The following is a 15273-nucleotide window of genomic DNA, read 5'->3' as shown; positions in this document are numbered from 1 at the left end:
TAGCTCAGATGCCAATCTTTAAAAAAAAAATAGGCAAATAAAGTTGTTTTAAAAAAAGTGAATAAAAATACTTTTATAAAACCTGCTACATTGCTCTTATACTTTCAATTTTCCTGTAAGATCAACAAAACCTTGGTTATGGACCAGGACTGCTTAATACACTCAAGTCTGAGAACTACTAGCCAAGAGACAAGGGACAAGATAGACACATTCTTAAAGTTCAAAAAAAAAAAAGAAAGCATTTAGAAATTCTTTTATAATACTGAAGACAGACATAGGAAGGAAGGTAGGCTTATCATGAATAATCTTAAACTCAGGAGGAAGTATTGCTTGTATATGTGTGTACGTAATAGAAAGATCCTGCATAAAACTGACCCAGAGGAACTCACCAACGGAGAATAAAGACATACTGAGGAAACGAAGACTCTGCAGCCAACAGAGTAAACTGCAGACCGTCTGCTTCCTGCATGGCCCCTCAGAGCAGTCACAGGAACTGTGCACAGGGCACAGCTGGTGAAACAGGACAAGGCATCTCAGAGGACAAAAGGAAAATATAGCTTCTTTGAGCACTGGTCCAGGTACGTACTCTTTTTTTTTTTTTTTTTAAGATTTTATTTTTTGCCCCTTTATCTCCCCAAAGCCCCCAGGTACATAGCATAGTTGTATATTCTTCGTTGTGGGTCCTTCTAGTTGTGGCATGTGGGACGCTGCCTCAGCGTGGTTTGACGAGCAGTGCCATGTCCGTGCCCAGGATTCGAACCAACGAAACACTGGGCCGCCTGCAGCGGAACACACGAACTTAACCACTCGGCCACGGGGCCAGCCCCTACTGGTCCAGGTATGTACTTTTTAATTAATATTTTTAAATCAGATTAAACAGATACAGGATTGTATGGGCTCCCTCTGGTGAGTCTGTCAAACACATGAAACCTGCTATTTTCTGCAAAATAAATGTCTCAATAAATGTTACGTAAAAATTTAATTTTGAAGCTATAAAATGGTGGTTCTCTAACCTTTTTTTTTTTTTTTTGGTTGAGCAAGATTAGCCCTGAGCTAACATTTGTGTCCATCTTCCTCTATTTTATATGTGGGACATCTGCCACAGCAAGGCTTGATGAGTGGTGCATAGGTCTGAGCCCGCGATCCAAACCTGTGAACCCCAGGTCACCAAAGCAGAGCGTGCGGACTTAACAACTACACCACTGGTCCGGCTCCCATTCTCTAACCTTTTAGTCTCAAAATCTTTCTATGCTCCAAAAAATTGTAGCACTTGGCATCATTTGCAAACAAGGATGATGCCTGATACCATCACTCTCCCCTCACCTCACAGGCAATCACTGTCTTGATTTTGGTGTTTATCATTCTCATGTATTTTTTTCATTCCTATCTATGTACTTGTCTAACAAAAAAATATTGTATGTGTGGTTATCATGAGTGTGTGTGTTTGTGTGTGTAGAGAGACAAAAACAGAGCTTCAACAAGCAAAACAGAGATACAGAAAGAGCATGAACAAGTACACAATGAGAGCACATGCTGTTAGGCATATTCTGAAATACCTATAAAAAGATATCATAGCTTAGTATTACTCATAATTTGTTTCTCTCAACACTGTATTAAAACCTCATCCATGCTGACATAGGTACCTCTAGTTGATTTATGTTAACCGCTACTAAGCATTCAATGTACAAATAGAGCCCACTGTCCCTTTTTAACACTTACAGAAAAAAAGCCAGATCATAGAGAATACAGTTTAAAAAAAAATTAGAAACTATCAAATAACTCTACAAAGCCGTGGCAACTATATACATTCCAAATAGGAAGATACAAGATTTATGGTTCTTCTAGACACTTGGTATCATCAGAGTTGTTAATTTTGCTAACCTAATGGGTCTGAAATAATATCTGGTTGTTTTCATTTGCACTTTCTTATTTACTAATAAAGCTGGTCCTTGTTTATTGGCCAATCATGAGTCTCTTCTATCAATAGGCTGCTAACGGTCTTTGCTGATTTTTCTTTCTTTAAAAAAAATTTCACAACAAATTATTCATATAAAAAGTGTATATCATGTTTAAAGAATAATAAAAGCACATACATGTGTGCTCACCACCCATATCCATTTTCAGGAAAGAGAACAGCACCAAAAACTTTGCAGGCCCTTTCATGGCTCAGCTGATCACAATCCCCCTTGCTGTTCCTCACAGAAGTAACAACTAAAGTGACTCTTTTTTTTCTTTCTATTTGGTGAGGAAGATTTGCCCTGCACTAACATCCACAGCCAATCTTCCTCTTTTTTTCTTTTTTTGGTTGAGGAAGAGTAGCCCACAGAGCTAACATCTGTACCAATCCTCCTCCACTTTGTATGTGGGATGCCTCCACAGCATGGCTGATGAGTGGAGTAGGTCTGTACCCAGGCTCTGAACCCATGAATCTGGGCTGCCAAGCGGAGTGCACAAAACTTTAACCACTTGGCTACAGGGCTGGCCCCTAAACTGAATTTTTTAATTATTCCTTTGCTTTCCTTAACTTTTCCACATATGCACAAACTCCTAAATAACGTATTGGTTAATTTTTCCCATTTTTTTAACTTTACATAAGTACAATCACACAATATACGCTTCTGTAACTTTCTTTCCTTTTCTAATACTACTTTCTATATGCATTGATGTTGATGTATACAGTTGTCATTTACTCACTTTCACAGATACATGACACTCACATAGCACTGGATAAATATATCACAACTTACTTATCTGTTCCACTCTTGGTAGAAATAGGGGTTGTCCCAGTTTTGTGCTAATACTTAATAGTGCTATGAACATTCTCACCTATCTGCTGATATAAGCACTCAAGAATATATCTAAAGTACACACGTGAGAATGCAGTTTCAGGTGTGGCTCTTCATACTCCCCCAGAGCAGTCTCTAGGCTCCACATATTGGCCAACACTTGGTACTGTCAGCCTTTTCTTACTGGATTCTTTTTGTCATACTGAGACCTTTCTATTTAATCAACACTAATCTTCTGTTAGTTATACACATAGCAAACAACCCCACCCAGCCTGTTGCTTGTCTTTTAACTTTATTTATGAAGTCTTTTATTAGGCAGAAGTTTTTTGCCTTAATGTAGTCAACTTTAACAATTTTTTCCATTAAGGATTTTTCTTGTTTAGGGATTCTTGGTTTAAGACATAATATTCTGTCCCCAAGGTGATAATGATAATCTCTTATATTTTCTTCTTTAAGTTTTAAAGACTCCCTTTTCACAAACAGACTGTGAATCCATCCAGAATTGCATTTTGCATTTGGAATGAGGTAGAGATCAATTTTTTTCCCTATATATCTCATTGTCTCAGAGCAGTCTGTGTAGAATCCATCATCTCCCCACTTATTTAACATCACCTCTATTTTATAATAAGATAATAAATTTCCAAATATGAGTAGAGCTTTTTCAAACTTCTCTATTTCACTAACCTTGTGTCAATGCTAAACCATCTTAATAACTAGAGCATTCTAAGTCTTGATGTTTAGTAAGGTATGTCCTCTTACACTGGTGCTCTTAAAAATTGTTCTGGCTATTTGTAAACTTGCTCTTCTTATGAATTTGAAGATCAGTCCTTCAACTTCTACAAAATACCCAGTAAACGTTTTGATTAGATTTGCACTGAATTTATAGACAGATTTTGGGAGAACTGCCATTTTCATGATACTGTTTTCCTACCAATGGATCTACACACACTGTATCTCTCTCCTTTTTCTCTTCTTTAATGTCTTTTAATAATATCTGATAATTTTATCCATAAATAATTTGAGCACATTCTGCAACAATTAGGTACTTCAAAGTTTTAGTTGGTTCTATGAATAAAATCTTTATTCTATTACATTTTCCAATTGCTTATTAGTTATGGAAAAGAAACATACTTTTTCTATACTATCTTTGTACCAAACAACTTTACTGAACTATCTTAGTTCTAATCATTGATCTGGATATTCTATTCAATTTTCTAGGTAGACCATCATATCCTCTAAAAATTAAGCAGCTTTATCTCATGTTTTCCAACACTTGTACCTTCCTTTTTTTTTTCTGGCTTACTGCATAAGCTAGAACTTCCCACACAATTACGAATAGAAGTAGTGATGGCAAATAACCCTGAATTGTTGCTAATTTTGATAGAAATGTTTATAATGGTTCACCACTAATTATGATGTTTGCTGTTAGTGCTTGGCAAATATCATTTATAATGCTAAGGAAGTTTCCTTGTATTCCTAGTTTGCTAAAAGTTTTTATGATGAATCATTAATGTCATCAAATGCTGTCATAAAACACTAAATGCCATCAAATTATTTTTCTGTATCTGTTGAGGTGATCAGATGCTTTTTCTCCTTGTATATCAGTTAATATGGTATAATGTAATATATATAATAGTAACATGGTAGGACACAATACACCAATGATTTAAATTTGTAAACATTTCATTTAAGAATTCTATATCTGTTATTAAAAAGAATAATCTATGTTCACAAAGATGAACTTTATAAATTTTTTATCTAGTATGCATATTAACACGTCTAACTTCTAAAATGAGCTTGATAAGTTTCTCTTTTGCTATTCTCTGAAACACTGCACAAATCTTTTAGTGTAAAATCATCTCAGATTGAAGGAAGAGAGGCTTTCAGATTTGGTAAAAACTCTCTTGTAAAATCATCACAGAATGATGGATGACAGGCTATTCTAGATTTATTTGGTTTTGGTCTTCTTTGAGTGCAATGTATGCTCTTATGTTTAATATTTCCTGCTTCCTGCTTTTTTTTTAATCATACTAGTTGTGTTCTCCGTGAAACCAGGGACCATCTTATGACTATTTGATACCGTCTTACAGTCCTGGATCCCAGCTCGTGTTCAGCAAATGTTTTTTTGATTGACTGACTGACTGATCTCAATGTTTTCCTTCAGTCTTTTTCTTTAACACTTTATTCGGAAAATTTCAAACACATGCAAAAAGAGAAAGGATAATAACTCCTTGTGTATCCAACACCCACCTTCAATAATTAACAATTCATGACCAATCCCCATATTATTTTGAAGAGAATTCTAAACATCTCCTCAGTTCACTCACAGGTATTTCAATTAAGTATCTCTAAAAGAAAGTGACTTTATAAAAATACAATACCATTATCATACCTTAATTCCTTAAATTCAAATATTCAGTTATTGTTCCTATTTTCAATGGTCTTAAGTGTTTTTTTCTTTAAAGATGTTTTCTCTTGGTAGGATCTACATACTGTGATTGGTTGATGTTTCTTTCTTTAGACGCGTAGGCATCAGCACCATCCCCTTGGGGTTTTTTGCAATTTATTTGAAGAAATTGAATCATTTATCCTGTAGGGCAGTGCTTCTCAAACTGACAGTTTTAGATTTCCAATCAGTCTCAAACTGATACATGGTGCTATTGTGCACAATTATCACATAGACTGAGCTCATAAAACTCACGAGTGTTTAAGAACACCTGAATCAGCTCATATGCTGTTCTATAAGAGAAGTTCAGCGATAATATGCTTGAATATGATGGCTTAAATATTTCTAAACATTTAACATTGCTAAAACATCTCTAATTACTTACTTTTGATTTTTCTATTCATTTCATTATGCAGATGACATCTTGAGTGGCATTGCTGTAGAATTTTCCAGAGGCTGGATTTTGTTCATTACATCTCGATGGTATAGTTTAACATGTTTCTCTGTGCTCTGTCCTTCCTACAAATTTGGTAGTTAGATCTGGGAACTTGATCAGATTCAGGTCCAAATTTTCTAGCAAGACTTCATAGCTGTATTCTCCCATCAGGAGACATCTAAGCCTGGCTGCCCTTTTTTCTGATGTGAGAGGTCATCAGTGAACAATGTTAGTAGCAGTGTTAATGTTGAAGCCCCTCTAGTAAATTTGGTTGTCCAAAGCTTGTTCTCCGAGAGACTCCTCAGGAAACTCTCCTCTACTCGGGCCCCACTGATCCCTTCTACTATGTTAGTTTTTGACACAGTGCAGATCTTTCAGCTGTCAGTTGTGAATTCCCACCCATTTATGAAGATCTTAGAGAGATCTTTCACTCAGTTGTGTTACACGTGCTGTCTGTGGTTTGGGGTTTTGCTATTCTAATTGCTGTATCTGTTTTGTAAGATTTGGGACTATTAAAAACTATACGACCCTCCTCCCTTCTACGTTTTTAGAACAACGTTGTTCGCTTTTAGCATCTTAAACATTTCATTGATTTGGGGGTTTTAAATTTTTCTAAACAAATATCTTTAAAACTAAATGCACTGCAAGTACCTTTCTAGCTACATCCCATCCATTTTGCTTTATTAATGTTAACTGTGATCGTACAATTTAAGTGGGTCTACCAAGTTTCTACATAACAAAGTAACTATTTTTCCCCACATCTGAGCAGTTCAAAGTGACTATTTTCATTGCTGATTTAAGCAACTTGTGATTTACTGTAGTATTTCTATTTAACTCATGAATCTACAGCTGTGATTTTTAAATGTCTGAAGATACAGAAAGTTTTTATTATCCTTTTCTTACTGCTTTTGACATAAACTACATTTTAGACAGGCATGGTTCTACTTATCTTATTGATTCTTTGACATTTGTCTAGACTTCAACTGTCAATTAGTACATGGAGAACTTATTTTGAGTATTCCATGTGACTGTATACCTCCAACTCTTGGGTATAGAACTTATATGTGTGTGCATATACTATGTGTATTTCTGTACACACACACACAGATACACATATATAGTTAGAGAATTTTAAAAATAAATGTAAATCAAGCCTGTTGATTATGCTTTTCAGATTATCTATATCTTTACTCATTTTGTCTCCTTAATCCATTGGTTGAAGTCATTTAAAATCTTCTACTATGATTATGAATTTGTCAAACTTTCATTTCTTCAGTTTTGGTTCACGTATTAGGGCTATATGTTGGGCACATTAAAATTCCTAAGTCATAAAGCATTTTGGTTGAGGTATTATCCCTCTTTATTCATATTCATCATTTTTTCCATAAATTCTATTTTATCTAATATTAGCATCGCTGTATCAGCTTTCTTTCGGTAAGTATTTGCTTGATATATCTTTTTCCTGCCCTTTATTTTCAACCTCTGGTGTGGTTTTGTTTCAGGTTTCTCTAATCAAAAAATGTCCAATCTGATAATGTACATCTTTAATTGGTAAGTTTAATCCATTTAAATTTGTGAATACTGATATATTTTAACTTTTTTTGAAACACAAAAGGGTTTTCTTCACAAGTAATAGCTAAATATATATTGTCATAGTTCATCCATTTCTATGCTTATCATTGTTTCTTTTTCTTCTGTATTCATTTTTCTTCTTGCTGAAATGCACCTTATTGTGATTAAAATAATGGTTACAAAGTTATTAAATAATAGGAAAATTTTAAAAGATAACCATATGTAGCGTGAATAAAACTATTGAAAAAATCATATTCATAGGGGAATAAACTGCAAGAAGGAAAAAACATTTTTTTTTTTGAGAGTTAAAATTAGGTCAGACTTAGTACCAACACTTTAGTTGAGGTCAGGAATTCAAAAAACAACACCTCTCTCTCCCCCACACCATTCTTGGAACTAAACTGCACTTGGGCATAAGCAGGTCCCACTTACAAAGCAGCTCCATGATAAGCAACAGAATACGGCAAAATGGACAATGACCTCAGAAGATCTGAGTTCAAGTTTTAGCTCTGCCACCAACTGGCTGGGTAACCTTGGTAAGTCATTAAACCTTGTGGGACTTCAGATTCCTCATGGTTGAAGTGGAAATAACCTATCTCGCAAGGTTTTTATTAAGAAGAGTAAATGAAACAATGAACATGGAAGTACCTTATCAAACTGTCACTTCAGATATATACATATATGTGTATGTAACTTCTTTAACTAAAACACAGAATATACAGTTAACATTATCAGACTAGATTAGCCATGCCTGCTATCCACTAAACTGGACTGGACCCAAAATGAACATGAAACAAGATAAGTATTAATTCCCTACCCTGCTTCCTAGTTTCTACCTTCTGAGGTAGCCTTGAGTTTTCCTCCATCAAAATGCTCACGTGAGTCTCCAAGCTGTCTGGCCACTTTCCTGGCCTGCAGGCTTACAAAGCAGTGAGAGCTTTCTATTTTTATTTTTTTAATGAGGTAAGCTGGACTGAGCATCTTCCTGCTGCTGTGACCTGGACATCATATTACTGGCATCATATCTCCTCTAACACATTAATTGTAGGTGACAGTCTATCACTTGGTCAATGTCCCAGACTTTGGCCTGCCTTTGTTCATTTCCTTTTCATTTCCTAATAAATCTGTATCTTTATTAATAGTTATTATTCCTAACTGAGAAACTAGTCAGGTATTCCAAATAGTAAGAATGCCAATCTAAGCAGCTCTGAGATCAAGCTGGGACAGCCTTTTCTGCTGACCTACTGCTGTAACACCATAGATTCAGAGAATAACAGCAGGTCCTGAGGCAAACAGCTGTCTCCCACAACATGCCTTATTTAATACAACAAAAAATTGGTACCTATTAGCCTAAGGATCCTATTCTATTCCTTTTTATATCCAACAATCATTTAGCTTGTGTTTGCAGGAGGGAGTTTTGTGATGATGATTATTCCTCCTATTTCAATGAACAAGTTTGGAAGACGTGCTGAAGGAGTAAGGTAAAATATTTCCTGTGCCTCATTTAATTCCATTTGTTTCTTACTTAAAAGTAGAGATGGTTGAAAAATGTATGAATGAAAAACAAATGGTATCACAGGTTTTTAGGAAATAAACTCAAGCTTTTCATAATTTTTGATAATTTGCCAAAAAAAAAGATGCACACAATATATTAGTATATCAGATAACAGATGCAAGGAGTTACATGCTTTTGGGAATGGCCAGAATATCAGACTTCCTGATAAAAAAGCTTTAGGCATCCAAATACACACTTGAAGACGAGCAACAAATAAGACATCTCATGAAGGAAAAAAATGTAAACCATCCACAGATGTAAAGCAAGAAAGGGTAATGAAAAAGCTTGAGGACAAGAACGTAGTTATAGCCTAAGCCAATAATAAATTGCCAGTTCCCTCTATTATCTAAGAAATTCATGAATCTCTAAGAGCATGAACACATAATTAACTTCTAGTAACTGAGAAGTGGACTAACCTGGCCACAGGTTTCAGTGTTGTATCTTTAGTCACCTTGGATTGAGGGTAAATTTGAGCCACTGACTATTTATTCATAAGAAGAAACCTAGAGAAAGGCAGGCTGGTATTGAAAGGATAGGGACAGACAAGAGAAACAAAGGCCTACCAATTTCTGTAGTTAACTAACACAACAAATCAGTGAAAAAATATTGAGGCTCAGCCTGTACAAAGGACATCATCGAGGATGGATGATTCACAAATGCAAATTAAGATCAAGGACAACTGTACTGGTTTCACTGAGATAAACTTTAGTGACCTCAACAAGAATGTCCATGCTGTCCTTTAATGATGAGAAATGTCTCAAGACTCACCTCGTGCTTGGAGAAGAGACGGACAGCCTCCAGCTGGTGGAAAACTGGGTAGTGTTGGGAGTCAATCTGGTCGCGCCGGTAGACATCGCCCACCACCAGGAAGGCATCCAGCCCAGCATGCAGCAGGTCCCACTGGTGCGCAGACGTGTGGGCTCGCAGCATGTGAGTCCTATTCAGGTAATAGTTGTCCCCCTTCTTCCGGCTGGGGTGGCCAGCTGGGATGAGCAGGCTGTCGAAGTTCTGCCAGGTTGTGACCACTGGAGAAAGGTCATCATAGACGGAGAACAGCGGAGTCCCAAAGCGGCCCACGTACTGCTTATAGAAGTGCTCCTTCACCCTCTCCTTGATCAGCCAAAGAGGGTGATGCTGCTGGTTGTGCAGATTCCTGCCAACCCTGGAGAGGACCTTCTGGGAGAGGTTGCTGTAGTCGTCCTGAGGGTAGGGTTTACCCAGCAGCTCCACCACACTACCTGGAGCGCCTCGGGCAGCAAACTCTGAAGCAGCAGGCCTTGAGCCCAAGGCCTGATGCTGATGGCCTCTGGAGACACCACTGGCCTTCCTCACCAGGTAGACACGCACGTGTGCAACTCTCCTGAGAGCTGAACACACCATTGTAGAAACTTCTTTCACAAATTCTGCAAAGAGCACACATGCAAAGCACAAGTCAAGTTTCACTCTATAGAAAGTAAACATGTCCTTCGTGTCTGCCATCAGCTCCCCATCATCCTACTGGCATCTATGTTTGCCCCACCACCTCCTCCACAGACAGATGATCCAAGTAAGGAAATGTGCTGACAGAGGCTTAACATTTACTGTTTTAAATCAAGGGAATCTTACACATCACTTTTAGATCCCTAATCTCTAGTTGTTCTTCCCTTGCCATTTAGATCCTTGGATTTAAAGAAAATTTCTTTTATCACATCATGTCATGTTCTGAGCCTCTCACATGGAGGTTATTTTTATATTTTTAAAAATAAAAATGAAGAACTGAAGAACTTAAGGAAATATTACCCAAAGTGATAGACTATACTAACAGGGAGTTGAAATTATTTTTATAAAGGCAAATCTTTTCTATCCTCACATCTGGTCAGGTCATGTAAACATAATCATTGTAGCATCCCTATCAGTTACATTTTTGTTTTATAAAAGAGCAAGTTTCTACTATGTACCCACAATAAACCAGGAGCAGATCTAAACTTACCTGGGAAGGGATACAGAGCAGGAAGAAGACAGAGTATTGAACAGATCTTTTTTTAAAAAAATACCTAGAATTTAACGGAAAAAGGACCAAATTTCATAGCTGAAAGTCACCTCAGCAGTCATCTAGCATAGGCCACACATGTCACAGATGCAGTAACCAAGACCCAGATATGGCTGACCAAACTCTAAGGTACCGGGAGAGTTAAGACAACAGCAAAGGATTCTGGATCACTAACGTAGTGTACTTTCCCCACTCTCACAGAAGCAAGTTTTAAATTCACTCAGAGATTTCAGTAATGAAAATCTGTAGATGTCATATCTCTATGTTCATAAAATATTTACTATGAACTTAAATCACCCAAATCCATCTTTGAAAATTTGGAATTTTCATCTATTGGGTTACTTTAAAACATACAACTATGTGGTTATTTCACTTCAAGGGCCCTACAATCATACAAAGAAAATATATAACTTATGATATTAAGCTGCTTTAGGAGGTAATTATATTGCTCCAAGTGACCATTTAAAGCACACCTAGTATGTACCCAGGCAGCACAGTTCACCCGATTCAAAAATGGACCTCACAGGGGCCAGCCCGGTAGCACAGCAGCTAAGTTTGCACATTCTGCTTCAGCAGCCCGGGGTTTGCTGGTTTGGATCCAGGGTGGGGACCTACGCACCGCTTGTCAAGCCATGCTGTGGCAGGCATATATAAAGTCCCACATATAAAGTAAAGGAAGATGGGCATGGATGTTAGCTCAGGGCCAGTCTTCCTCAGCAAAAAGAGGAGGATTGGCAGCAGATGTGAGCTCAGGGCTAATCTTCCTCAAAAAAAATAAATAAATGGACCTCACAATATCTCACTGCAGGTTAAATTATTGTGTGTGTGTGTGATCGCTTATTAGAAGCTTGTGCACAGCACCTCTGAGACTGCCTCCATGTGAGTTTTCAAAGATACTCAGCAACTCTCTGGATTTACTCATTTATGGCACTCTTTTGTCAGAGCTGTTCCGAAAAGTGATTTTGGATCAGCTTCAACAGAAATCTGTCTTCCCATCTACAGCGTCCAGTGACTTGTCACTGCAGTAGATATAAATTTTAAATATGCACATGCCGCCTTATACATTGTAGCATAAGCCACACAGTTAGGTTCTTAGCTACCCAGCTCGGCACCCTTGACAAGACACAAGAAAGCATTTCTTCCTTCCAAAGGCAGGTGCTGTCATACAAAGTTCAGAATTCTTCTGGGAAAGGTGCTTTGGATGCAGTTCTTCATGGGTTGCTGACTACCCTATGCTTCTGAATTCCCAGCTCTGCACACATCCAAACCCACTTCTAGGCTCTGTTCCCACAGATGTGCCCCATCCTCACATCCCCGCTTTGCTCTCCTCACCCCACCCCTAGCTTGCTGAAGAAAGTTTCATTTTCTTGTCCTCATTTTCAGACTTCTTATCCATTCACTTAGCTCCTGCACATAATATTCCTCACTGTCATCTCTCCCCACCCCAAACAATTACTTGTTTTTTCTATTATCATCTTTTACAGAGAAAGAATAATGACTATGATAGCTTTCCCACTTCCATCTGAAAAGTAAATTCCTTTCTATTTGCCTTTGTCAAGTTTCTCAATAAGAAATGGTTCATCTGGAAAATACAGGAGACCCAGGAAGATAACACCACCAATGACAGTCAAACTTCTATTGGTATAGTAGTATTCCATTTCATCCTTTCAAGAACTCTGTGAGGTAGGTATTATTCTTACCAATTTACAAAGAAACTAAGGCTCAAATAAATCATGTAACTTACAAAAACTCATATACCTAGCCATGGACAAAGTTCAGAACTCTGAGCAATTCAATTACTTCTCAATTAAAACAGACCCAAGACTGTTAAATTCAAGTTACATATCTTCAATTACCTACCTTAATGTCTATCTTATCTGAGTAATTTAGATTATCTATCAATGCATCTTAAACACATAAATGAATACATGAATGAATAAATCAAATAAAACATGTTAGCTTAGATGGTGGAAGTGAAACAACCATTTAACTCAGGACCCCAGGGCCAAATCTGCCCATGTCCTGTTTTTGTAAATAAAGTTTCAGTGGAACCTAGCAATGCCCATTTGTTTACACACTGTCTGTGGTGGCTTTTCCACTACAAAGAATAGTTGAATAGTTGAATAGCCACAGAGACTATATGGTTCACAATGCCTAAAATACTTATTATCTTGTCCTTTACAGAAAAAGTTTGCTGAGCCCTGTTTCAACTTAATTCATTGAAAAGTTCTTCCACACTATTAAGAAAATCTTCCTAGTTACAAATACACGTAGATTACAGAGACATTAAAAGTAATAAAAGTACAAATGTGGATATTAAATGTGCTAACATTGGTATATAAGAGACCCTGAGAACCATGAGAAGAGTCAATACAACAGTCATGGACAAAGACCATACTTTGCAGAGATATCCATGTGGGTTTGACCCTAAGTCAGCCACTTAGGCACTGTGTATTGTCCTCGGACACATTATTTGACATTTCTGGCCCTCAAGTTTCTCATGTATAGAATACAGAAAATAATACCCACCTCATAAGTGAAAGAATTAAACTAGATCCTGTTCATACTGTACTTAACTCACTACCCAGTAGGTAAGAAATAAGATGAGTTGAATTAAGAGTTAAAAATGACCCAGAGACTTCTAGAGACTAGGTAACAGAGAAAACAAGAAATTCACTAAGACAGAGAATACAGGATGAATTTTTTTGTTTGTTCAAATGATTTTCATATGCGTGTTTATGGTTGGAAAGAAAAACAGCTTCGGACATGTTGAAGTTAAGTATGGGTGAGACAGCCATGTTATAATTTCTAGGATTCAGTTTGAGACATGGGTTTGGAAATGAGGTAAGAATTTAGTGGTCGAAACCTTGGGAGTTATTTGTATAGAGGAAAGACTTAACATCATAAAGGTACATAAGAACCCATAGGAAGGTAAGAGTAAAATTAGAAATGGGCAAAAAACAGAGCTCTTGGAAGTTGTACTATTTAAGGGAAGGGTACATAAAGAGTAAGCCAGAAGAGAACCAAAGGGTACAGTAAGACAGAAGCCAAGGACAGAGAGTTTCTAGATGGAAATCGTCTTTTCTGAACTCAAATGCCACCGTATATACAATTCTTAGCATGCTGTTTATTATTATTTGTCTGTCTTCCTGTTGAACTATGTGGTTCTTGAGAATAGCGTGCGTGCTCACACACACCCCGCCTCTCTTATATAAATCTTTGTTTACCCAGAGTCTACACTGACCCTGGTGTAGAAGACGAGGGAAGAATGGAAAGACAAAAAACAGAAAAGGATGGAAAGAAAATTGATCAACAGGATCAAACATAACAGAGGGTTAGGTAAGGGGCAGTCAAAGTAAAGAACTATTTGACAAGATGACCATCAACAGGAAAATTTCAATGGCTGGGCGAGGACAGAAGTCAGACCATAATGGGTTAAGAAATGAATGGAACATGTAGAAATGAAGGAGGGTATCAATGAGAGAATGGATAAAAATATTAAAAACTTCTGAGATTGAAGGAAGGGAAGTCAAGGGAACTTTGAATAAGATGGTCTTAATCTCCCGAGAAAAGCTATAGATTTATAAAGAAAAGTATTGTGTACAATCTCAATATTCGCCAAGTAAATGTGATCTTTTTTTCAAAGAGGGATGCTAAAGTTTAGAATGAAAAGTTATGAATATTAAAGGGTCAAGGGAAGGCACTATGCATGAAATTAAGAGAAATCCACTTAAAAGTTATTTGTAGAACATAAAAATTAAGAGAAATATGAGAAATTTAAAACGGAAATAGGAAGCCTATTTAGAGAAAGTGTGAGCTCAGAATGCATAGGAAACGCTAGAGGAACAAAGATGATTGATAGGGTGACCGGAAACTAATGAGTCAACCAAAAAAAAGTATATTAATTGGTGACCTGTCATCTAGGAACAACCTAACAGCAGAGAGCAGTCACTAGAAGACTTTTTCTAGATAGACTCAAAGGATATTAACCAAAAAAGAACGTTAATATACATTCTGGGAGGAGTCCAAGGAAGTCACCAACCGAGGGCTCTGGTGGCTGTAAGGTAAGTAAATTGATTTGAATATTCTTTAATACCAGATAATCTATCATCCTGACCCAGCCTCAGTTTTAGCCTATGTCACTCCAGTCCCATGAGCCCTGAGAGCCTTCCTAACTGAATGTTAGGCCCACCTTTTAGTTCAACCAATCATCTTAAAGTCGGTATTTCGCATAGGAAAAACAGTACAGCTCATGATCAAGAAGTTACCATTATCTTTTGAAAAATATTCATAATAAAAGAGTAATTTTATAAAATAATTTCACATGCATTTTATTACTGACTTCCATAATACCTCCTGAGATACATACAATTATTAGTCACAATTCACATATAAAGAAATATTGGTTCATAAATGACATAATTCAATTCTCACGGGTAAAAGTAGCAA

At 36.9% G+C, this 15273-nt stretch overlaps 1 protein-coding gene across 50 annotated transcripts in view; it reads right to left on the bottom strand.

Annotated features, from left to right (window-relative positions):
• Nucleotides 1-15273, bottom strand: part of FARS2 (phenylalanyl-tRNA synthetase 2, mitochondrial) — a 466357-nt gene that overhangs the window by 360209 nt on the left and 90875 nt on the right. For 43 of the 50 annotated variants that reach the window (XR_011529896.1, XR_011529892.1, XR_011529891.1 and 40 more), the window contains one exon: nt 9564-10198. Coding sequence is in view for 44 of the 50 variants with exons in the window: in XM_070585036.1 (XP_070441137.1) it covers nt 9564-10198 (635 nt within the window). In the remaining 6 variants the exon portion in view is untranslated. Of the gene's footprint in view, nt 1-9563; nt 10199-10764; nt 10829-15273 lie in introns of all 50 variants that reach the window. The other 7 variants (XM_070585030.1, XM_070585052.1, XM_070585043.1 and 4 more) reach the window with 1 other exon arrangement.

The sequence above is a fragment of the Equus przewalskii genome, chromosome 19 (assembly GCF_037783145.1).
Source record: "Equus przewalskii isolate Varuska chromosome 19, EquPr2, whole genome shotgun sequence".
Lineage (NCBI taxonomy): Eukaryota > Metazoa > Chordata > Mammalia > Perissodactyla > Equidae > Equus > Equus przewalskii.
This window is presented reverse-complemented; position numbering and strand designations above follow the sequence as displayed.